The sequence below is a fragment of the Equus asinus genome, chromosome 20 (genome assembly GCF_041296235.1).
Source record: "Equus asinus isolate D_3611 breed Donkey chromosome 20, EquAss-T2T_v2, whole genome shotgun sequence".
In the NCBI taxonomy this organism is placed as follows: domain Eukaryota; kingdom Metazoa; phylum Chordata; class Mammalia; order Perissodactyla; family Equidae; genus Equus; species Equus asinus.
The window spans coordinates 15582306-15607396 of NC_091809.1; the positions used below are offsets into that span (position 1 = coordinate 15582306).

General features: G+C 58.4%; 1 protein-coding gene across 13 annotated transcripts in view; it reads right to left on the reverse strand.

The window, feature by feature from the left end:
- The window catches only part of RANBP3 (RAN binding protein 3), a 52520-nt gene that overhangs the window by 14646 nt on the left and 12783 nt on the right, over positions 1 to 25091 (reverse strand). For 4 of the 13 annotated variants that reach the window (XM_070491813.1, XM_044753210.2, XM_044753209.2 and 1 more), the window contains exons 2-5: positions 20026 to 20325; positions 19872 to 19927; positions 6126 to 6162; positions 5946 to 6032 (exon numbers count right to left, since the gene is read on the reverse strand). In XM_070491813.1, the coding sequence (XP_070347914.1) occupies positions 5946 to 6032; positions 6126 to 6162; positions 19872 to 19927; positions 20026 to 20056 (211 nt within the window). In that variant the 5' untranslated portion in view covers positions 20057 to 20325. The remainder of the gene's footprint in view (positions 1 to 5945; positions 6033 to 6125; positions 6163 to 19871; positions 19928 to 20025; positions 20326 to 25091) is intronic. The other 9 variants (XM_070491811.1, XM_070491814.1, XM_044753208.2 and 6 more) reach the window with 3 other exon arrangements.

A 25091-nucleotide genomic window follows, 5' to 3' on the forward strand; every position in this document is an offset into this window, starting at 1 on the left:
CTCGCTTTTGTACAAAGCTCCAAACTGTCAGGAATGACCACTGTCAGGTCGCAGAGATCAAGAGTCACACACCAAAATCAGTTGTGTGTTTCTAGACTCCAGCAATGAACAACCCGGAAACGAAGTGAGGAAAACAGCTCCAACTACAGCTGCACCAAAGAGGGTCAAACCCTTGGGAATAAATGTAACAAGCGAAAACCACAAGACATGACTGGAAGAAAGTGAAGACTTAAACAAATGGCGAGAGATCTGAAAAGGTCACAGAGGGCAAGTCCATTTACATACAGCGTCCAGAACAGGCGACGCCACGCAGACGGAAGGTGGACTCGTTGCCAGGGGCTGGGGGAGGCGGAATGGGGAGTGACTACTCAAGGGCATAGGGTTTCTTTTGGGGTGACGAAAATGTCCTAAAATTAACTTCGGGAATGGCTGCACAACTCTGTGGGTATAATGAAAACCGACCAATTGTACCCAAACCCCACAATTCCCTTGTCAGACCAAACTTGCAGATAAGAACAAAACCCAATCAGAATCCGGGATGGAGCAGGAGGGCCCTCTTCCTGCTGGCTACACGCTGGGGAGGCCCTGCTCTCCGGGAGCGGCATCAGGACGACAAAACGCCCCTGCCGGCTGGCGTGTAGGAGCCGAGCCTGCGTTGGGGATCCCGTGCCGCCCCCCGGGAGCGGGGTCAGGACCCTCACTCGGGGCCTCAGGAGCCACAGGATGTGGGGAAGACCTGCCGCCACGTGGTCCCTTTAGAAGGGACAGATGAGTTACACTTCTAAAGCTGTGGGTTATTCCGAAGATGACTGGCAATTTAGAAACAAAAGAACAGGGATGGAACTCACAATTGAGATAATTTTTACGAGCCCTCAGGGCTGGCTCTGCAGGCTTGCCTGTGGCTACAGACTGACCTCTACCGCTCCGCCCCCTGGGGAGCCGAGGCCGACAGCCACTTGACCCCGGCCCGGTCTAGGCTGCCCAGTGGGGGCGGCAGGCCCGGAGAATGGCTCCCCCTGACCATCCACCAGCACTGGCCTGGCCCACGGATGCACAGGAGGTCCACTGAACGCTGCCGTGAACGGACAGACAGATGAGGTGTGCCACATTTCTAATGGGGACTCGGGACACAAGGGGCCCAGGGCAGCAGGGATGGGTGCTCAGAGGGCGGTCAGACCCTGCAGGCCCGTCGTGGCCCATCTTCACTAAAACCCAGGGGCTCTCTTCCTGCAACACGGTCAGGGCCCAGCAGAGAGGCGCTGCCTGGTGGCCAGAGCCCCCACCCAGGCCAGGGTCACGGGGGCATAGGTGGTGGCACTGGCGCACGCACGCCCCTCTGTGAGCTCGCTGGTAAGGGGGCTCCCTCTGGGGCAGCCCTCGTCCTGCCTCGGAGAGACCCCGAGTGACGTCCCAGGGAAGTCTGGAGTTAACCAGGAGAGCAGAGGAATCTGCCCTGCTGTGTCCCAGGGGCTGAGACTCCACAAGAAGGCAGCCTGGCGGGCCAGGCATGTGCTGGTGGGAGGGCGCTCGGCCACTCACACGCTCTGGAGTGCTGGGTACGCACACCGAGGACACAGGGAGCCGGCTTTCTTGTGGCCAGAAAAGAGGCACAAATACAAAGGAGGGGGCCAGAATGATCCCTGACAGAGCAGGACTGGACGTCTCCACGTGGACCGCGGTTACCCACACACGCAGAGACAGACACAGGAACACGTGCACACGTAAACGCACGCGTGCGTGTGTGCACGCTAGCCACCCAGACCTTGGTGTCTAGAGACCGCTCTCCACTAAAAAGCACCAGGACCCCTTTGAGAAAGGGTTGACTCTGGGCTGGGATGGGGAGAGATGAGCCTGGAACCTCTCACTACGACAGAAAGTTCAAAAGAATGATGGGGACGTGGCAAAAGGACACAGGAGGAACCTGCCTGACGGGGCTCCCACTGGCCAATCTGGGACGATTAAAATAGAACCTGAACGTTAAAATAAATACTAATAACAACAGACTATTACCCACCGACTACAACAGGAACCCATAAACCCACAATGATACAACAGACAATGCTAAAAAAGCGGGGAGAGAAAGCTCTTCCGGGTGGTGAATGCCAAGTAATCAACGTGGGAGCGACGATGGAGGCAGGAAACCCCATCTGGCCAGTGTCAGACGACCAATAAATCCAAGCAAGAAAACAGCAATGGATGCTAACACCGAGGGCAGAAGTCAGAGGGGGAAGGAGAGCTCCTGGCGTCTCAGAGCATCTCTCCAGAAAACGTTCATCGCAAAAGGGGAAGAAGTAACTTCACGGTGGAGACATGGGGCAGCTCCCACTGTCACCAAGTGACCCCAGTCAACCCCACCAGCACCAGGACAAGCGAATACTGGGTGTCCCCCGCTGCGCTGCTCAGGGAAGACCACGGCTTCCCACGGGTAGAGTTCCAGGTGCAAACGTGTCACTGGGGCGAACTCAGCAGGAAACGGGACAAACCCAGGCCGGAAGACTTCTCCAACGTAATTGGCCGGTAATCTTCAAGGTCCCAGAGGTCGAGGGAAGATGAGGGGCGGCTCCAGACGGAAAGAGATGTGGGATGTGTGAGGCGGGACGTGGTCCCTTCCTATGAAGACACCCCGGGACGACTGGGGAAAACGGAATGGAGTCTCTAAGGAAAGGGATAAAAGTGCTTTCTGAAATTCTTCCACAAGTTTTAACTTTTTTCTCACGGTTAACATGAAAAAATAAAAAGCAGGCAGGCAAGGATGTAAGAAGTTGACTGCGGAACGGACATGCGAGGCTAGCCCATGCACGCCGCATGGGGTGCCAGGGCCCAGGCTGCCGCCGGTCCTCAGGGGGCCCTGCTCTCAGGGCTGCAAGAGGAAGGTTTTGGGGGGAGAGAGGGAGCGAGGCCGGCACCCACAGACCTCAGAGGGGCTTAGGAGATTCGTCACAGAAGTGGACAGCGCAGGGGGATCAAGACACGTGGCTTCTGTGACTGCTGCCCCGGACATGGGCTGCCCCAGTGCACAGGTACCACCATGGGCCCTGGGGACCAGCTCCTCCTCAGCCCCGGGGCAGGGCTCTGCTCCAAAAGGTTTGCTTTCAGCGTCAAAGTGAATTCACTGGTTTGAAACGGGGCCATCGAATCAATCCTCAGTTATTCCTGACATGGCCCTCGTGCCAGAGTCTGACTTATCCGGCCACGCTTTTGAAGTCAGCCATGGATTTATATAAGGCAGGTCGGGTTATGGGATCCGGGTGGTTAAACCTGCTCATTAAATCTTTTATGAGGAATTTCAGGCACGTGGGAGAAACTTCCAGGAAATCTTGGAGTCGGTTCCCCAGCGAGAGACCAAAAAAGGAAGGCTCCGTGTTCTTGAGGGGGGATCGAGCCATTTCCCTTGAAGTTTTAAAGCTGTGATTAAATATATTTATCTGAACACAGCTCAGCTGTATTAACTAATGTGAGAATTTAATACCCAGGAGAGGGGTCGGGAAAATGACACAAGTCTCACAGCAGGTACTTTGGGATATCAGAGGGAGTGGGAAACTGGCAGGCAGATTCTTTGACTATGTATTTCCCATTTGCCTTTTTTATAATGATACGAATATATTACTTGAGTAAAATTTTGAAAAATTAGTAATACACCTCTTTGTAGTTTTTTTTTAAAAAGGACTTAAAACTCTGAGGCTGGCCCTGTGACTGAGTGGTTAGGGTTCTACACACTCCTCTACAGTGGCCTGGGTTCGCGGGTTCGGATCCTGGGCGCAGACCTACTCCACTCATCAGCCATGCTGTGGTAGCATTCCACATACAAAATACAGGAAGACTGGCACAGATGTTAAGCTTAGGGCTAATCTTCCTCAAGCAAAAAGAGTAAGATTGGAAAAGATATTAGCTCAGGGCCAATCTTCCTCAGCAAAAAAAAAGAAAAAGGAAAAAAAGGGGAAAAAATAGACTTAAAATCCCTTGTAATCAGACCTTGCTTGCAGAAACAGAAATAGGGGCTTATGAACCCTGTCCTATGGATTCCAAATCTACGAGGTGAAGAGTTGGGAAACTATTTAGAAACCGAAACAGAATCCTGATTTGAAACTGCCGATTCCTGTTGAAGATCTCATTTTACAGTAGCAACTGCTTGTCATTCCAGGAGACCCCCGGTAACTGGCTGTGAAGGGCAGAGGGACGTGAGGGTTCACCGGCTCTGAGTCAGAATGGCCTGCAGATGGCTGGGAGAAGGTTGATGGCATAAAAACATTGCTTTTTGATACTGTTGACAAGGAGGTGTCGGCAGGGGAGGGAACAAGAGGAAAAACAGTGTGAGGAGGTGGGGTGGACACTCAGGGATCGCCTCTCCCACCTCAGGGGTTGGTCAGTGAGCCCCACCGGGGGAGGGGTCAGCACTATGAACGAGGCCTCTGGACGCTCCCCATAAAAGCAGCCCCCCAGGACTCTCTCTACAGCAAAAACGGGGGTCTCCAGCTGAACGGCCTTTATCTGATGTCCACTAGTCGCCTCTGGTCTGCTGCGGCCGCCTGTCTTGTCCTCGTGCCCCTGGCTTTTCCTTGGCACCCGGGGCCCCTGCAGGGGCAGCCAGGAGGGAGGCAGAAGGCACTGATGTTCTGAGTCTCCCCCGGGGCCGAGCTGCAGACCCTGCTCCTCGTCACAGGTCAGGCCTCCTGGGCTGCCCGCACCCCCCCTCCTGCACGTGGTTTAGGATCTGACTTTACAATATCAGCTGCTTCCTGGGGGACAGGCTGGGGAACGAGGCGGTGGGACTCAGAGGGCGGAGTGAAGACAAGCCTTTTGAAATGGCTGGCACCGCCCTCTCTCCATTTCCCTTGGGGATGGAGGGGACCCTCCCAGATGCCTCTCCACTAGAGAGGAGGGAAGATGCCCGGTGGTCCTTTGCCCCTCCTCTCTCCTCTGCCGACCTCCTCGATGCACAAAGTGTGGTTCAGCAGCAGACAGTGAGCGGGAAGGAAAACCATCAATAGCCAGGAAGCTCCCCCATTCATAGAAATGCCTAGACAACAAGCATGCAGAGATCCTTAGGAAAAGGATCTGTCACCTGGAGCCTGGACTGGGGCCTGACAGCCCCTCAACGCCTGGTTAGCAAAGGACGGTGTATCCATCTGGGGGGTTCTCATGCAGTCATGAAAAAGGACATGGTAGCATTCAAGGTAAGTGTGAGGGAAGCGTGCATGACACCAAGCGTGTTACACGGAGGGCCTCGACAGGAGGCCCACTTTCTGCGCCGTGAGCTCCTGTCACGTTGGCACCACTTTTGTAAGCAGAAACAACCCGCTCAGAGTGGTTCTCTGCCCTTACAGTGGTATCCTTAAGGTCTGCAGTTGTAAAAGGTTTCACGCAAACGTCCCCAGGAGAAACTTCAAGTTGGGTCACTGGAGGTCCTCCCTTACGTGCGTCTAAGCCGGCACGACAGAGAGTGACAGAGCACCTGGGACAGTGCCAGAGCGGGCCAGTCAAGACCGGGAGGAGGGGACAACCCTGTGGCAGTGCGCCCCTCCACCCTGCAGGGGCGTCCCCGGGCTGGCAGTGTCTCTCTGGACCCGGGGACCTGTAGCAGCCTTTGCACAAACACCTGCACCTTTGGCACATGGACACAGGCAGCAGCTGTGGAGGGCGGACACGTAACGAACAGTCAGAGCCCCCAGCAGGGCCGCGAGGCCTGGTCCTCCAGCTCAGAGGGACGATGTCTTTGCACATTTCCTTCTGAATCCACGAGGTCACCCCCTCGCTAAGTGTCACGATTCCCGTGGCTACCGGGAGCTTCCCTGGGGCAAGCTCTAACCTGATCCCTGAGGGACACACTATCCCAGAGGGAGGCTAACTGTGTTGGGAGGACATGGACCGGGGGTGGGAGGCGCTAGAGTGAACAGCGGGCTCAGAAACACGAGGCTTCGACCGTCCAAAGGGGCCGCGGCTGTTACCTGACTGTGAAGGTGGGAACTGGGTTAATGAGGACGTTCTTTCTCGCTTGACGGGAGGGCAGTAATTTCCATCTTCGCGGTCAGAATCTACAGAAAATAACGAGAGAAGGAGGAGGAGAAAATCAGGCTGCTTCCACTTTTGCACCCAGAGACGGCGAAACATTTGAGAGAGCGCCTCACCTTCTCCACCTTCGGGGCTGGAGCCGCCAGCTGACCTCTGAAATGAGAGCACACGGCAAGGTGGTGAGGGAGGCCAGGCTGCCCAGGCCCCATGGGCTCGGCAGCTCCGGGGCAAGTGGATCCCGACACGGAACGCCGAGGGCCAACTCCCTGGGCTCAGCCACCTGAGGCACAGACAGACCTTCACCCTAACGCTGGAACCCTCCGCGAACCTCCTGTGTCTGGCTTACCAGGCCCTGCGCCAAGGAATCCTCTTAGGGCCTGAGAACACACTGACAGCACGCGGATCAGTTTCACGGCTTCCCTGTAGATTACAGCTAACTGGCCAGCTGCCCCCAGTTCACACAGCAAAACGTTATCTGGCCAAACCCACTTGCCAAGAGCTGGAGAGCGACCCTCTCTCCACCACGAAGGGCAGCAGGCTCTTTAAAACAGTTGCACTCTTGCCCTGGCACATTCCATGGGGCCGAACCCTCTTTTGAGGTGGGGGAGCAAATAAGAACTCCGATGCCTTGGACCAAAGTCTGCTGCCAGGCGTTCAGGACAGAACTGTCAAACACAGCAATCCGCGGACTACGGAGCTCGGAGGAACAATCTCAAGCTAAGAGAGAACGGGGCTGAAGAATGTCCTCCTTCACGAACAACCTTTAGCTTTAGAATGTGACCCACTAGCAATTGAGAGCCTTCAAAAGGAGTCCCCTCGCCCCCAGCCCAGGGGAAGGCAGAAACCCTCCCACATCCCTTCTCAGCACGTGGGCCTTCAGAACTAGGCAGCCAAGAGCCCACGCAGGGGCCAGCGTCAGGCCTCCTGGGGCCCCTTCAAGAGCAAGCAGAGGAGCCCATTTTTGCATTTCTCGAAAGGCCCCTCAGGGATCAAGTTGAGCCAGATGAGGACCATCTGCCTGCAGGAGCTGCTGGGGATTAAATGAGACGAAGCCTGTGAAAGTGCTCTGCAAACTGCTGGGCAGCGCGTCCGGCAGGAGCGACTCTAACATAACTGCCGGAAAAGCTCCTAATGCGGGCAGGGCGGCTTTTCCCAGGGGCCCAGAGCGCATGTGCCTGTTTCTGTTTTTACAGTCCTTGACAAATGTAAACACTGTCTTAGCTCAAAGGCAGCAGGAAAACGGGCTGTGGGTGGGAGTTTGCAGACCCCTGTCCTACAGACAGCGAGAGCCCAAAGAGGGCAGGTTCACCTGCCCGAAGTCACACAGCGAATTCAGAGTCAGAAGAGGATCCCAGCCTGGACTCTGCCCTCCCCTGGTGGGTCGGCAGCTAGGGTCTGCGTCTGGAAGCCAGCGGGCCGGGCCTCCAGGAGTGCTGGCAGTGTTCCCGGGACCGTGCCTGCGACGGGAGGAGGGCCCCACCCCCACATGGGCTTTCGGGTGATCAGGAGGCCATCTGTCCAAGTGCTTGGAAACACACAGCCCTCGTAACACAGCAGGGCCTCGCCGTCCCTGGGGCAACTGTGAACACACACTAAGCCCAAATGAAATAAAATACCCCACCTCACCCCAGTGTGAGGCCTGGGGCGAGTCATTCCATTGGCCCAGGCTTCCGGTTCCTCACTGGGAAAATGGGAAGGGGGTGCTGGCGCCTCTGCTGCCTGCAGGGAGGCGCAGGGGTCAATGGGATAAGCAGGCGGCCGGGCTCAGCCCTGTGACAACGTTGGTGGCTCGCACCTGGACCTAAGCTCGCCGGTAAACCCACTTCCGCTGATGTCACCCCCTCGGGCAGTGCTGGGGAGGGGCAGCAGGGCTTCCGAGCTCAGGGACAGTTGGGGGTGAGGGACCCTCTCCCAGACGGGGAGGACTAGGGGGGGTGAGAAACACACTCTGGCAGCGCTCCGATTCCAGAGGCCCGGCCCGGGTGGCATCTGGTGACCCAGAGCCGTGGCACCAGCACATCAGGCCTCCCCTCTGGGGACCACCCTCCCCTTGAGTGACAGCAGTGAGGTGCGGGCTCCGGGCCTGCTCGCCTTCACACTTGGCAAAGGCGAGAGAAACACACAGGTCCTCAGTGCCCAGCAGTGGTGGGGAGCCCCTCCAGTGGAGGCCGTGGCCCGGCCCACTTGAAGAGCCGGCTCGTCCCAGTGCAGGCCAGCCGATGCCCTGGACCAGCCCCTATGTCAGGGTGACGTGGGAAGCAGGCCTCTGGCCCGGCAGCTCTATGGTTCCACTCGACCTCCCTGCGATCGGCCGCGGCTCCTACCCCCACGACACCCGCTGTCCTCCCCCAGGCCCTCTGGTCTCCATGCTGGAAATACCCGAGGGCCTGAACGACCGGCCACTCCAGGTGGCCTGGCTGCCTCCCATCTTGGTAACTCACGCCCTCCTGGGCCCTGCAGGCTCGCCTTGGCTGCCCCCTACCCCCAGCCTGCTTCACCCTAGGCTTCGAGAGCCTCTCCTGCCCTCCCTCCTGCTCCTTCCTGGAGGGCCCAGCTCATTTCCCACTTCCCCCCAAATCCCACCCATATCTCGGCTCTGCGGCCTGCCGCTCTCCTCTTGCCACTCCACAAGCATTTTGGCGGTACAAGACCCCGCCGGCGGCAGCTCCCAGGTCCTGGGGGATCTGCGGCTTCCTGAACGACTTCTGGGACCTGGAATGGCACCCTCTGTAGAAGTGCTCCCTCATCCCTCATCCCTGACGTCCTCCTTCCCCAGCTTCCCAGGGGAGAACGAACCCTCGGTGCTGTCGCCTCCCTTTTCCTCCGTGTCTCATTCGGACTGTGGGATCTTGGTGGGGTTCCAACTAGCTTTTAAGTTCCAGGGGGCACTGGCCCTGGGCACACGGACCCCGGGCACTCTGCAGGCCATGGAGGAGCAGTAAAGGCATGAGTCTCCGCGTCACACACAGAGCAACGGCCCGTGTCCTGCTAGCGGTGCCGAAAGCTTCGTCCCCAGCTGCCTCCTGTCTCCGCAGCTGCTGCGGAGGCCGTGCCTCCACCTCCTCCACCCCAGGGGCCCCCACACCTAGCCCGGCTCTGCCCGCTGGGCTTCTAGGGCTAATTTCCACGGGTGAAATTTTCTAGCGCTCCCTCTGCTCCTCATTTCTAACTTCATTCCTCTGTGGTTGGAGAAGACTGATTTCAATCCTTTGCAATGCACTGACACCCGTTTTGTGGCCTAGCAGGTGGTCTTTCCTGGAGAATGCTCCACGTGCCCTTGAGAGGAGCATGTATCCTGCTGCTGGCTGGAATGTTCTGTGCACGTGTCAGGTCTGCTTGGCTGAGAGCACTGCTCCATGCCCAGTGTCCCCACCGGTCCTGTCTGGATGTTCTGTGACGACTGACAGTGGAGCACAGAGGCCTCCAACACCACGACTGAACTGTCTATTTCTTCTTCCACTTCTGTCAGTTTCGCTTTGTGTATCTTCGGGCTCTTTGAATGCCACTTAGCTTTCTCACCTCTGCAAATGACACCCCAACCTCTCAAGAACCTGGGTCTCCGTAAGAATCTGATGGGTGCTACGGAGCCTCTCCCCAGAAACATACCAGACCTGGAGCCGGGGCCTCCTGCGGCTCCACGTCCCCCATCTGTCCTGCTCCAGCCGCGCTGTCTCCTTCCGGTTTCTGAACACGTCAACACTGTGCCCGCCTCAGTGTTCCCTCTGCATGTGCCAGTCCGTCGGCCTGGGACGATTTTCCTGCAGGTCCACTCACTGTGGCCTCCACGAGGCTCACCCTGCCCAGCTGAGGGTGAGCCAGTGCTCACACACTCTCCCCGCGCCAGCGGGCAGAGCAGCTCGCCTCCACCCCCCAGCCCTGCCCTGTTGGGTGCCCCCATCGGAAACGGCCCAATGTGTCTGTTGTCTGTCTCCCGCTACGATGAGGACCTGCCCCGTCTGTTCTGCTCACAGCTCAGACACCTGACACCTGGACACTGTGCACAAGACGCTTAGCAAGTATTTACTGTGTGAATGGAGCCGTGTCCTCCGCTACAGCCCCGTCGGTGACCCAGAGAAGAAAGGGTGCCGCCCGGGGAGACAAGGTTCAGACACTCCTAGACTCCTGACCCCAGGAGATCCTCAAATCCGCGCCCCGAGTCTCTTCTAAAAACCATCCCACGGGCAGGCGGCAGGCCTCTCGTCCTGGAAAGGCTGGGAGGCCAAGGCCTGGGAGGGACAACACGGGAAGATTCCCCCACTGGGAGAATCTTCCAGAAGCTGCTGGAACCTCCTGTGGGGTCATAAACGGGTGACTCAGAAGCGTGAGGAAACTGGTGCCAGCGACTCTCCTTAACAGGAACTGGTACAAGGAAGCAGGAAGACAGACTGTAGGACGAAGCCGCTTGTGCTGGCCTTTGGCCACGAGACCAGAGAAACCTGCATCAGCTGCCCACGGCGGAGCAGCGCCATCCCCGACGGAGGCTGAGCCTGCTGTGCAGCGGCCACCTGAGTCGTCTTCCCCAAAGCAGGACAAGGTCCGGGTGCAGGACTCCCCTTCAGGCCAGCCCCGGCCCCACCCCAGCAAGTGCCAGCCCGACACACACTGTCCTTGTTCACGGCAGCCTGGTGGTTGGGACCTCTTCTGCGCAGAGCAGTCCAGGGGCCACCCGCCACCCCAGCCAAGTGAGCGGCCACGCAAGGGTTGGTGGAGAATGAGCCTGGGACACACACGGAAGTCAGCTAGGCTGCAGCGCAAAGCTCTGGAGCCCCGCTGCCGGGCCTGGAGTGACGAGGAGTCTAAGAGCAGGCTTTCCGGATCCGTGCTGTCTGGAGAGGGAGGACAGAGCAGCGTGTGGAGCCCCATTTCCTCCTGCACCCCATCCCACACGAGAATCCCCTCTGCAAGGACTAGGCTATGGGGTGGCACCTAGGGGACGCTGGGCTCAGCACCCACTTGGGACACCATGACTAAAACATCCCAAATTAACACACAAGGAAGCAGAAGAGAAAGAAGACCAACGACAGCCCTCCAACTCATTTCCCTGGAGCCAGGACGGTGGGAACCACGAGGCAGGTTCCCGAAAGATGCACAGTTCCTCCAGGACGGCGGCGGCTGTGGACGGGGGGCGAGCCAGCGGCCGGAGATCGAAGGAGCTGCTCTCCCGCCTTCAGGGCCCCGTGGTCAGCCCGCCAGCCGGGCAGGGGCAGGGCGCGGCGGTGAGAAGCCACTGGAAGCTGGGGGAAGCCTCGCATTCTGTGATGTGTGTGAGTCCCTGTCACCGAGTACAGAGCAGGGGGCACCGTCTGCCCCGGGGTGGGAAGCTTCTGTCATTCGTATAGGATGGAGCAGTGAAAACTACATTGTTAGAGTTATTAAGGATCCCACCTGCCGCACGGCAAAAAAGCCACAGTTCTTGTGACGCTGCCTGGCATGGGGAGGACACAGGTGCCAGTCCGGGGAAGGGTGGAGGGGATGGAGCTGGAGGCTGCGTGCCAGATGCTGACACAGAGGCACAGACAAACGGGCAGGAAGCAGGAATGAACAGCACTGCCTTCCTGACTTCCAGTACAGACCAGAAAGCAAGACCATGTCAGAGAAATTCCTTCCAGAAAATACTGCAGACAATTTGGCCTGGCTGGGCCTCAGGGATCCCGGTCTGGACTGACCAGTCGGAGAGCCCGGCTGGCTGTGGCTGCAGGAAAATGGAGGCCCGGGATGAAAAATCAATCAAGGGAGGGGCCTGTTGACGTGTCCTTGTCTTCGCACGGACTACGGGCCAATTCCCTGCTGTTTGTTCTGCGGCTAAGGTCACCAGCTCAGGAATTCTTACCCCAAAGGCAGACACTGAACAGACAGAGACGTGGCCTCTGAAGATCTGAACGCTGGGCGGGGAAAGGAAGAGGGAGCTGGAGGCTGAGGGAAGCTGTGCAGCCAGGGAGCCTTCCAGAATCTTCCCAGGCTTCCCGGTGGGTCTAATAAACATGTTCTGGCCCCAGCGCTGCCTTGGCTGGAGCCTCGGTGCGGCAGCCGGCAGCCGGCAGCCGGCTTGGAGTGAGCACTAAGCCGCCGCTTTCTCCGGATCAGAGAACTTAATCTGGCTGTGGTTTGGCCTTCTTCATGCTGTCTTCCGAGAGCCAGGAAGTCTGAGAGAGGCTTTTTCCTGGTACTGAGCCTCGCACGGCCAGAGTGCTCATGAGACCGAAAGATGATAAGGGCCTCGTATAAGCAACAGCCTGGGAGCCGCTGTTTATCATCCGGGACTCGCAGCTTCACATTCCTCCGAGGGAAGACAGAACAGACGACCCGTGACGGATGAGGCTGCTGCCTGGCGTCTGCCCGGGCTCCTGAACTCCAGTGTGGTGCTCAGCGAGACCCACATTTGTTCCGATGCCAATGCAGCGAGTCCCAGGGAAGCAAGGAAAAATCTCAGCCCGAGAAGATGCTGGGATCGAGTTCCTTCTGCCTGATTTATGCCCTGATTGACCTAAAAAACAAAGTTGACTTTGCCTTGAACACTCCCAATCAGCAGAGAGCCAATTAATGGGGGCCATTCCCCACCAGCCAGGGTTTCCTCTGCTGAGGCCCCAAAAGAGCGAGCCCTGGTTGGCTTAGAGCTGGCCCTAAATGAGGTGACAGTGGCGCTGCTGGGACTTCCGACAGAACTGGGGATGCTAAGGTTACAGATGCGGAAGCAAAGTGTGTGTGTGTGTCACGGGCACGGCCTCGGCCGTGGGGTCCCCAGGCCTGGCTCTCTCCCATCCTGAGGTCCCCTGCCACAGCGCTTGACTGTACGTTTGCCAGTCTGGGGACTGCTTGAATGTCTCAGGATCAGAGCCTCTGACCCAAAGTCTATAAGGACTTAGAAGCCGAGCTCCACCGGCCAGGCCTTGGAAATCCACATCTGGATGGGCCCCCAGGCAGAGGGTGGGGCCGCCGGGTGGGGGCACTGAAGTCCGAGAGGCTGGGGACGGCCTGTGTGCCTCTGGAGCGGTGGCTGCCGTGATGGCCTCTGCGACCCGCCCGTCCGCTGCTCTCTGCTGGGCACCCACCTCTTCAGCCGGAGGCCTCTCCTTAGCGGCACTTTTCCCTCGAGCCAGAGCCACACGAAGACCCTCTGTTCTCAGGGAACCGAGGACAGCATCTCCTGTGCTCGCAAAGGCCGAAGGCCAATAACCCACGACGCCCGGCCCAGGGGAGCTGCTCTGCCCTCACCCCAAACAGCGATCGCCTCCTAGTGCTGCTGTGCCCTCCACGTGTGCTCTCATGCGAGGGCTGCACTCCCAGGACACGGACGTAAGCGCCTCCTGGCTGGAATCTTTACTGGGCTTCTGAGTCTGCTTTGCTCCCCCAAACCCCCTTCTGCGCCACGCAAGCCTGCCCGCTTGGCCCCCGGCACACGGTAAAGACTTTCTTCCTTCTCCACCACACACGGATCCCTCTGGAACAGAATCTGTGACTCCAGCCTCGCCTCGGCTGAACATCGCTTCTTCCTGCGCATCCCAGGGTTTGGCGGCCTCGACTGAACTTTTATGTTTCCTTAAGAACATGGGGGCCAGGTGATGTAACACGAGGAGACACTAAGGCTGTGGGACTGTGACACCGGGAAGGCTGCCTGGTGTCTGCTCTGGCAGAGCGGGGTCTTGTGTTCTCTTGTTGAGTCACTGGTCCCTGTCACGAGAATGGGGGACGCTGTCACTAGGCACCCAGAGGATGGATTCTCAGTTCTGAATGTGGGAGGATATTTATCTTTCCCAGTTTATCAAACGGCAAAAACTCAAGACACTTCTAGTTCTCGAGAGTTCACAACCTTTGCCACCTACAGGCAGGCTCTTTTCTTCCTCCTGCTCTGACTGAAGACAAGAGCACACGGCTTAACCACCGTCCACATACACCCGCACCCCGAAGCCCTCTGAGAGACCCGCCTCTTCCTCCAGAGCAGGGAGGCCGAGCGTCCTGCGTTCCCAAGACGCTGAACTCGAACACCCCAATTCGGGGAGGGGAGAAAGAAAAACAGAACGGGGGAGAGGGGTCAAGCTTGATCTGGAAGGTTCTACCCCACTGCTCAAGTCCTCTTTGAACCCCTCGTGTCTCCTTCAGGAAACAGGATTAGCGTCCTATATAGGAACATACTCTCCCATCTGGAAAAGTCTCAATGTGAAAGGGGACCTGCCTGGCCTTCAGGGGCGCTGACTGAAGCGCCAGCGGGACAGGAGGCTCACCAGCGGACTAGGGTGACCCGCGCCGTGGTCGGGGCCTCAGCCTCCCCTCCTGAGAGGCTCCTCTCCAGAGTCCCACAGGTCTTTGCTCTGCAGAGGACTGGGAGCAAAAAAGACCACTTCCCTTCCATGTGAACCAGGGCTGCACTGCGGGGCAGGGGAGGGGGCGGGACCGAGGGCGACACAGCCCAGCCTTCAGCAGCTCCCACCTGGAGAGCAGCCGAGATAGCCGGCACGTGCCACCATGCTTTGCTCAACAAGACGGGCCCTTGGGATGGACGGAAGGGACGCTGAACGTGCACTGGCTGCTGCTGGCTCTGCAGGGAGCTCCGAGGTGGCCGGAAGCCCAGGTTGCGTTTCCAAAGCTGCAAGGCAACCCCTGCAGCACGGGCTCCTCTGCGGACGGGCCCTGGGGGAGGAAACCACTCCCGGGGACAGAGGGGACGGGGCCTCTACCAGAGGGGACCACGGACGAGGATGTCAAAGGTCCTGGGGTTATAACCATGTCCTTAGAGGTAGGAGGAGGGGAGGTGGCCCTCAGCTCCATTCTGTCCACTAGGAGAGGCCGCTATAATGCCACAGCTATGAAATGGGGTGTCCTCTCACGCCTTCGCCTGCTCTGCAGACCCCCAAGATGAAGGGCGGGCTTTCCCGCCTCGCCGAGTGCAGGTGCGGGGCCCAACGAGCCGGCGGAGACCAGGAGAGCTGGTTTTGCATTACCAGGGTGGGGCGGGCGAGAGTGCAGCTGCACGGGGAGCCCCTCGGCCCAGGGTTCACCCAGGCTCGCCCCAACGCTTTGGGCAAGGGCTGATGTGGAAAACAGCCGGGGCCAGGAAGCCGGTTCCAGAAGTCTTCGTCCTCGAAATGACAAGACCCCTGGCATCCTTTCAGGTGGTTCTGGGGATTCTGGAGGGGCTTCTGTGGGCTGAGAGCTCCGCGGCTGAGACTCTTTCGTTGAGAACCGGGTTATAAGGCCGGTGTCCTGAACAGAGGGACACAGGTCCCCATGCCTCCCGCTCGGCATTGTCCACACTCTGTGAACTCTCTGACTACGGGCCACCCTCTCTCCCCGCAGACGTGGCTGCGTCTCTTCTGGGTGTCAAGGGACTAAAACCTCCTAAGATGGGGCTCAGGCCTGATTTCTAATGTGTGAGCCTGTCGGACTATTGAGAGAGGATTTAAGAGAACTTCCGCACGTTCTTAGGAAAGCAGAGAACGCAACACGAGGTCACCCGCACGCCTCCAAAGTCACCCCCATCGACCCTTCCCATCAGGAAGGCTTTCCTCCCCAAGCTGCCCCCAAGTCCTGTCGGGGCCCCAGGCCGGTCTGAGCACCAGGCTGCGGCTACTTACGGCTGGAGATCGAACACCGACGAGAGGAAATTAAACCCAGGGGCCCTGGGAAAGCTCCTGCCCCGAATCAAACGACTTGGGTGTTTTGGTTTTCTAATCTCTGCTTTCAGAACATCAATGCTCAAAAAGCCCTTGAGGCATGGGGTGCTCGAAATGAAGCCTAAATCGGAGGACAAAAAAGAAACACAAGTGCCATTCCAGCATTTTCTACTCGGGTCCAAGTGTTTCTGTGGGACGAGAAAAGTAATCTCCGAAGAGAGCGCGCCTGGAGTTTTTCAACAGGTTTGTTAGCGCCAGATGTCGAGACGTTGGCAGCCCTGGACGCCCCCTAAAATACACGCGGCAGACAAAATGACCACGCACACGGGCTCCGCCAACAGCAGCCTCCACAACCAGGTCACAACACACTGCGACAGCCTCGTGACATGGGGCTTTCTGCGCGGCAGCGCCGTCTGTCCCTGCACAAACAAGCATGATCGTGCCAGCACAACCTCAGCCTCCCCTCTGACTTAACAGACGTTTGGAACATAAAGTAACTGAAAGAATCATGTAGTCATCACAAACGATGAAACCACCTACTCAAGGAGATTCATACTCTCTTCACGTTAAAAAGGAAAAAAACGGTCTGTCTCCACTCAGGGCAGTTAAGAAAACGTTTCATTTTTGCCCCTAAAACAGATGCCCGCAAATGCGAGCACCTCATGAAGAGCGCCACCTAGAGGAAGCGAGGGGATAGGGCTCTGGGACCAGGTCTCGGGCGTTGGGGTGGAGTTCACACTGTCCGAACTGTTGACCGCCTTCTCTAAGGTGGGACATCAGGAGGAGGTGACCACTCGGCCCGGGATGAAGTGATGCCACCAGCAGGCCACTGCCCACAATTTGTGGTTTGCTGTGAATGCAACTCAGACTGCCAAGGAGATGAGAGAAAACGCTGTGTGGCTTCACCACCAAAGAAAAACCAAACACGCCTGGGCTGGTGGCTTAATTGTTTTCTTTCTAATTTCAAGCCTTTTCTCGCAATCACAATGCAGCAGTAAGAGCTGGGCTGTGAGGCGCCTTCCTCTGGAGTGGGGACACAGGCTCTCTGAAGGCATGCCACCAGCTGGTTCAGAGACGGTTTACGGAAAGGGAAGTTAATGGTCCCGTGGTCAACACCGGGACTTCTTGATCTTTGTGGATCAATTTAAAAAATCATTAAAGATTAAAGGTTAAAGATCTTTGTGGATCAAGAAACGGCTCAAAAATAGCTGTAAGCAACATTTTGGTGACAATTAGGACAATTCAAACATGGACTACATATTGAAGGATACTTCCAAATTAATGCCCATTTTCTTAGGAGTGACCATGCCACTGGGGCCATGGGGAGGATGGCCCCACCCCTAGGAGACGCCTGTGGAGTGTTTAGGGGAGAAACGCCAGGTGGGCACAACTCACAGCCGAGGGCTTCTAGCACTTTCGACAGAAACGTTCAGTGCAGCCTGGGGAAGGAGGCCCAAGTGTCGCAGCACCGTTCTTTTAACTTTTCTGGGGATCTGACAATTTTCAAAACAAAAAGTTGAAGAGAAAAGGGGGGGAAGTTTGCTCAGAACAAGCCAGCAGTGGCCCGCACAGCTCTTTCCCAGCTGCGCTTCTGCGGCATGAGAGGGGACCGGGCTGGACCTCGGCCCAGAGAAGGGAGTGGAGGGGCTGCGACCTTCCATTTCTGCCCCAAGTACTGTGGCTGCTCCCTGCTGCGCGGCCCTCCCGCCTCCCTGGAAGAGGGCAGCCGAGGAGAAAGGAGTGGCACGTGTCAGAGCCGTTCCCTTCCCGCCCCACCTGTGTGCTGTCACCGGCAGCAGAGAAGGAAAGGAGGACTCTGTCCACCTGCCACTGTCCACCGGACGGCTCAGGGCACAGCCCTAAGGGACGGTTACGCGGGCTCCCGGCTCTGCCGTGAAACACACAGGGGTCTGTGGCGCCCTGTCAGTGACCTTGTGACAGAAGCGGAGAGCCGACTCGGAAGAGGTGGAGAGCAGTTATTTTTAGAAGCCCATTTAGAGCTGGCTCTGGATCAATATTTTGATAAGAACGGCACTTGCACATTTTAAGATGACGAGGAGCATCTTCCCAGCTCCTCTCTGGTCCCCCGTCACCCATTTCCCAATTTACGTGAGACACGCCGGCCTTCTAAAGCTAGTCCATGTAAGGCGGCCTTTGATGGCAAAGCCATAGACCCACCTCAGCTGTGACAACAGTACTGAAAGAGGAGTGAGCGTTTTCACTTCAGGCGGACAAACAGGACATTTTAGTGTCTCCTTCTGCTGGCTGTCCCAAAGTCTTCAAGTTTAAAGAATTATTAATTCCTATTGCTCGTTTGAAATCTGGGGTCAGCAAACTTTTTCTGTAAAGGACCAGATACTAAATATTTTTGACTTTCTGGGCCACATGGTCTCAGTCCAAACTCGTTTCCTCTCTGTTAGAGCGTGAAGGCAGCCCCGGGCACGGGGACGGGGACGGGCATGGTTGTGCGCCAAGATAACTGAAAACACAGGTGGCAATGGCAGGCTTGAGTTTGCCGACCCCTGTTTTAAATGAAAAATGGTTCCAAATGTGATCATCATAAAATTCAAAATTCTAGAAAATTCTATTTCATGAAAAACTGGAGAAGTGACTCTCACATCAAAAACAGAAATCGAATATATCCACTTCTAAAAGCTAGAGGAAGCCACAGCCCCTTCACGGTGCCCGAAGCTCCGAAGGACAGGTGAGAAAAGCAAGTGGGACGAAGCTGCACGTATTGGGCAGGGAGAGGACAAGGCCGGGGCTGACGGATCTGGAAAATGCCACCTGGAAAACCAAAACAGGAAGGACGTTCCCTGGGTTTCGTGATTCTTTCTTCAGCAATGATCAGCAGGGAAGTGTGACATGAGTACAAGCCTCGGCGATGAGCCCCTGCGAGGGGGTAGGACGGGGTGAGGTGGCTGCCCCCTCCGGCCCCTGTGTGCACACGCTCTCTCTCGGCACAGTGCTTCCACGCTTCTAGGAGAGTGGGCCCGCACAGAGAGAAGTCTGGCCTGTGTTCTCAGAGCAAGGGACGGAGTCCACGAGCAGGAGCCGGGCTGCCAAGAGTCCCAAATCGCCAGAGCAGCAGCCCCCAACCTTGAGGCGGGCCACCCTGCAGGGGGCTGGGGACTCACTGGGGCACCTCGCCTGTGGATCACGAGCCCTCGGGCCCGTGAGATTCTCAAACGCCGCTCTTATTAACACAATGCAGGGCCTTTCTGGACGCACGGAATCCAGCGCGGCACCTGGTCACTGCGACGGGCATTAAGTTACACCTGCCGTCCTGGGGCATGGGTGGGGAGGCACCATCCATTCTGTGGACAGATAGAGGGAGCCCTCATACAAGCTCGGGAGGCATCGCCGCAGAACATCAACCAACTTTGGACACGAGCTCGACCTTCCACCCTGATCTGTCAGCGAGGGACAGCCCACCAAAGACTTCAAGGTAAACAGAACACGTGACGACGCAACGTGCCTGCCGCACCACTCAGGCCTTCTGCCACTAGGAATCGGGCAAGGAGTTCCAACGACAGTGCAGTCCAGACATTTCAAATGCGAGGTGGGGGGTGCCGGCCCAGCGGCATCAGTGGTTAAGTTCACACGCTCTGCTTCAGCGGCCCAGAGGTTCACGGTTTCCGATCCCGGGCACAGACCTACACACTGCTCATCAAGCCATGCTGTGGTGGCATCCCACATACAAAACAGAGGGAGATTGGCACAGATGTTAGCTCAGGGACAATCTTCCTCTCTCACACACACACACAATCCAAGAGGGGGAAGCTACCTAACAAAGATGGATGGTAAACTCACAATGCAAGCCAACTCACAAATATTCTAAATACACTTATGCCAAGTTGAGTGGGGCCAGAAATCCCCCTAAAACCTTTACAGTCCTGTTTTCCCCTCCACCACCACTGCTCTCTTCCTCCCTCCCTCTCCCTCCGTCGCCCTCCTCTGCTTTCTCCCCTACCCTTTTCTCTCCTACCAGTTCTCCTAATGGGCAGCAGCATTTCTAAAACGAATCACCAGGCGTCAGAAGGCAGCTTTCTCCCGCTGACTTTAAAGCTGGGTCTCTGGGCCCTTTCCACACACACCCATCTCAACTCTCCCAGGGCACCCTACACCCGTTGGACGCCGTCCCTCTGAGCTCAGTGCGAGAAGGCGGACGCCCCCGCGCTGGGGCCTGGGGTCTGGGAGTGCCCTCGGGAGGGGACAAGGAGAGGCCCCGTGGAGAGAGCATGCCGGCCTTACCTTTTGTCCTTTTTCCTTCTGAAACACAAAGACGGGCGGAGCAATGGCAGGCTTTTCTGCAAAAAGAAAAATTGGTTTTTTTCCCCCCAACACTATATTCACACAGTAAACAAAGCTACATTCGTCTGTAATAAATTAGAAACAAAACACAAACCTAACATAAAACTGGCAACTTCAAAGAACATCGCATCGCTTAGGAAACTGTCTCGGCGGGGGACGCAGGGGCGTGTCCTGTTTGTGACGCCTAACGGCAGGACACCTGCACTTTTCTGTGTGCGTGTTACACACCGATGCGAAGGCTTCGAGACTCACTCAGGACAGGCCGAGCCCCTGAAGGAGGGAGAGCGCTGGGGGTGCGGCAGGCTGCAGGGCATCCGAGGCAGCTGCTGTTGAGTGCCACCAAGTGTGGCCTCGCAGGAACACGGCCCAGAGACGGCAGGTCTTTATGTGGCATCTTCCAAATTTCAAATGTCGGAGACTAGTTTAGGTTTTTGGTTTTTTTCAAATTTGCAGGCCAGGCGGCCGGTCTGGGAGCTCAGCCCGGGAGCTCGGCCCACGTGGCTCCCGCCCTTTGGAGAGCTCCCCGGTCAGGTCAGCCCAACCTTCCGCCGGGATCTCAGGGAGTGCGCGTGCAAGAAAAGGACTCACGGGGTTGCAGAGAGGCTGAGGGTCGTCTCACAGAGCCGCTGCTGAACGAAGACACCCTTTGGGACATTCTGTCACCCGACGCGACCAGGGCTATGCGGCCTGTCATTCTTGAGCCACAGCGTTTGCCTCGCATCCAGGGGCAGCCAAATCCACAGCCCTCTGCCACTGCCCCTGCGGCCAGCGAGGGGAGCCTGGACAAGGACCCGCGGGGGAGGCCCGGCCGACGCGGGCCTGGTGGCTCTGGGTGCATGGAACATCCAAGGCCCAGGGGGTGGAGTGGATGAGAAGCCGGGGAGTGGGGAATTCAGGGGGCGCCCGCACTGCCCTGCTGTCCCGGAGATGGACCAGGAGCCTGCCCGCCCAGAGCTTCCCCTCAGCAGGACGGCCACGCGGGGGTGGGATACGGCTCCTAGTTGGTGAGAGTGCTCGTGCGGGGAGCCAGTGGGTGTCTGGTCTAGAGTGCCAGGGAGCCGTCCCCGAGAAGAGCCGAAGGGAGAGTGGTGGCTGTGCCGGCATGGCTGGCTCGCCCCTACGGAGACAGGGAGCCCGCTGGGTGGACGACGGCCGCGCTAAGGATGTGGGCAGTGTTGTCAAAGCAGCGGGCAGCAGAGTGGCTGGTTCAGGGTTTAAGAGAGCGCAGCCTGGGGAAGAGGGCAATGTGGGGAGACCAGTGAGGAGGCGGCGATCACCCACAACAAAGAAGATGGGTGGGGACAGGGCTGGAGGAGGGAAAGGGCCCAGACTGAGACCATCAAGTGGACACCGTCCCACTCCCCGCCCCCCAAACTCGGACTCCTTGGAGAAGCAGAAAAGATGCTGACGGTGACCACTCCCCCTGCCACGCTCACTGAAGCCGTACCACATCCGAGTCTGATTCACGGGGAGAGTCTGATTCACGGCGACAGTCCTCACCGTGCACAGCTGCCGGTGAGCACCATGGGGAATGACATGGACAAGACCAAAGTGCTACGGGGGCGGGGGAGGGCGGAGGGGCTGCCGATGAGGCTGCCATGCTTCCCTAAGCAGCCATCTCCTCGGCACAGCGTGCAGCTGCCGCGCGACAAACCCCATGGAGGCGTGAATGAATGAACGGGCCTACGCAGGCAACAAAGGACAGCGCAGGAATGCTGGGGGCCGCTGGGGACGCAGCGGCTTATCCTCACCACGCCATCCACGGGAGGCCCAGACTGCCCTTCCCCCCACAAGCCCAGCATGCAGGCCCAGCCTCACTTCTGCATCTGCCCCTTGGCCGGCTGCAAGGTGCTGACGACACAGGAAGGAGTGGGGGTTCTGGTGAGCTCAGCAGCTCCCCAGCCCCCCATTTTCTTTAGGGAACCACCCCTCCCCACCCCCATGCTTCGGATGGAGCCCAGCGCTGCCTCCAGCCCGAGAGGTGAGGCCTGGCCACCGCAGGCTAACCAGTCACACACTCTACTCAGCTCAGAGCCCATGGACTGGCCTCCCAGCGGAGGAAGATGCTCGCCTTCCTCCCAGCGGGTCTCGCCACCTGACCCGCCAGCTGTTCACGGGTCTACAGTCTGTCTCCCCCTCTAAGATGCCACGTCCAGGAGAATGGAGACGGCCCTGTCCCCTTGGTGTCCCGCAGTCTGAGAAGAGGACGTGGCGCCCTGCAGGGATTTATCAAGTAAGGGGAGGGCGCAGTGGAGATGACCGCCAGGCTAGTGAGAAGGACGAGAGCAGAGAGCAATGAGCCGGATGGGGGAGGATGAGCGCTCTGGTGCCGTGAAGGCTGTCGGGTGATCTGCAGGCACACAAGAGGGGCCGCAGCGATTTGCGGAGCCGTGGCAGGCCTGGGCCGCCTGTGGGTCCCCGGGACAGGATGGGAACAGAAGAGTTCCAGCAGGAGGCCGCCTGTGGTGTGCGGGTCCTGCCCAGCACCTTCTGGGCTGCGTAGCACGGCCCCCCCGGTGCGAGCGGGGAGAGGTCCACCTGAGGGAGGAGCAATTGTGCCCTGCACCTGGGCACGCTTCTCGGAGGGGGAAACGGGAGGCTCTCTACGGAGGGCACATGGGGGCCCAAGCTCTGAAAGCAGCCTGAAGACCATGCCCGGCGAGACCCACGCAGACCCCCTCGTTAACGCCTGGCTCCTGGTCCTCCACCCCCACCGCCGGCATCCTGGTTCAGAGGCGCCTTCTCTCTCCGCCTCTCCCCTCATGCCCTCGGCCCAGCCTCTGCAGAGCAGCCAGAACCGCGGTGGGAAGTGCTCGCTTCCAGCTGAAGGGCCCGTGGTCCCCTGCACGCCTAGGTTTCTGTCACGTCCCAGACTCCCACCCGGCTGAGCTGCTCTGCCTGGAGCACGTGTTCACCTTCCCCCGCGTGGCCAGCACTCACTCGTGTACAGACACTGCCTCTTGCAGGAAGCGCCCCGCTTGACTGTGCTCCCTAAGCACGCCCTGCCTTACAGCCTGCACGGGTCACGTGGAGGCCACCTGTCGGGGAGGCTGAGAGACCCAGGACGTGGCATCCGACACAGCTCTGCGCCCAGACTGGCGTGCAGGCATCAGCCAGTAAACACTGGAACTAACCCACCTACTTCTTTACACGGGTAACCCCAGCTGCTCTGTAACCACAGAAATATTTACTAAGCCCTTATCGTCTGCAAGGTGCCATGGCAATCACGGGGAGCAGGCAGCCGGGGGCAGACAGCTTCAGGGGAGACATCCGATTAAAGGTAGGGGTGCGTCTGCACACTTGCCTGGTGCTTCTGGGGGCTTCTCTGTCGATCCTCCGTGGAACAGAAGCTCCACAGAGCAGGCCTCTGGGGGACCCCCTGGGACCTCCGGAGTCTCCCGTAGAACATGGCTCCACAAGCACTTACAGAGTGACACGTCTATGCCACAAAGGCTAGCACTGGGAGGCCTGGGTGCTGGGGCATACCTTGGGGCCCGCCAGGACCCCCACGGAGGGCAGGTCTGGCGGCCAGGACAAACCCATCACTGCAGTGAACATGGCAATGAGCGAGCCTCCATCAGTTCGCCACCAAGAACCCGAAGGGACACACGTTTCTTCCGCTCAGCTCAGGAGGGCCGAATCCATCACGGGCAGAGCAGGACCGCCCCACAGGACAGGCACACGCACCCCAGGCCCCGCAGCCTGGCGCACTCCTCAGGGTAGCCACTGTCCTTCGAGCCGCCCCACGTCACCAGACAGCTCCGGCTGTCGCTGACTGAGCAGCGTGCCTTCAGCTGACACCCGGGTTTGGGGACAAACAGGGGATGGAGCAATGAGGCTTCTAGGACCCGCCTGAATCTCCAGCCCCGCTTTTCCTTCACAAGGGAAGGGAAACCACCACCAGAGGTTTCTAGAGAGACCCGGACCCCCAAAAGGATGTAAACTATTGAAACGTTATACAGCCTCAAACGCAGGCTATTTGATTCAGGTTCTGTCAACCGGGTGTGTGTCTGGTCTGGGAGATGCTCCCTGATCTTTTAACACACAGTTAGCTTGCATGAAGGGGGCCCGCCTGGAGCACGGGCTCCACACGTCAGCACCGCACGGGTTAAAAGAGCCAGCGGTCAAGAGACCGGTTTAACCGAACGTTCCTCGAAGTTCCCTGACCAGGGAATCCCCTGGCTGCGTGCTGGGGGTGACTGTGGCCACACTGGTGTGTCAAGTGGGGTGGAATCCAGAGCCATGTCTCTGGGGACACGGCAGGTGCTCCAGCCTCACCTGGGTTCTAAGGGGCTGCATGCCAGGTCCAGGATGGATGGCCACTCCCCGTCTTGAGTCCCCACCTCCTCCCCACGCCCCTCCTTGGCTCTAGCGCCTCAGGCGGCACCGGCCTGAGCCCCAGTGATTCCAGGTGGCGATCAGAGACCCCAGCCAGGGAAAGTCCCCCGCCTCCCCAACCCCCTAGGCAAACAGCATGGGGGTGCGGTAACTGGCTAAAGCTGAAAGGACGGAGGCCCACAGCGCTGGCTCTCCCTCCTGTTGCCTGCTGCCCTCCACCCACCCGTGAGGTTCAGATGCAAAATGGGGTAGCCCTGCTGTGACCCCCAAGGACAGGGCCCATGTCCCGGATCTGGTCTTGGCAGTCCTGGTGATGTACACGGACAGGTGAGCCAGGTGTGGAGAGCCACAGATCTGTGCTCTCGTCCCAAACCTCTGCCAGGTGTCTGGGAGCCCTCTGCACACACGCCCTACCCTGCCCTCGCTCGGGCCCTGCTCTCAGAGGCATCGCTGCCACAGCTGTGACGTTCGTGGCTCCGGCCACCCCGCTGAGCCTGGGACCCCGCCCCAGCTGCACCTCTGCTACGTTCACGGATGCCATCAGAAATTCGTTTGGTAACTACAAGTTTCAGCAATTCCACACACCTGGGAGCCCACTGTGCGCCAGGCATCACGCTGGGCTTCTAGGGTGTGGGGGTGACGCAGGGACACGTCCCCTGCCTGCCAGGAGCTGACATCAGACTTCCGTTGAATGTTCCAACACAGGGAAGCACAGCTCAGGCACCCGGCCTGGGGAAGATGCGGAAAGGGCGTGGAGCAGGGAGGGCTTCCTGGAGGAAGCACCACGTAAATGGAAGGATGAGCAGGATCTTGCCAGGTGAC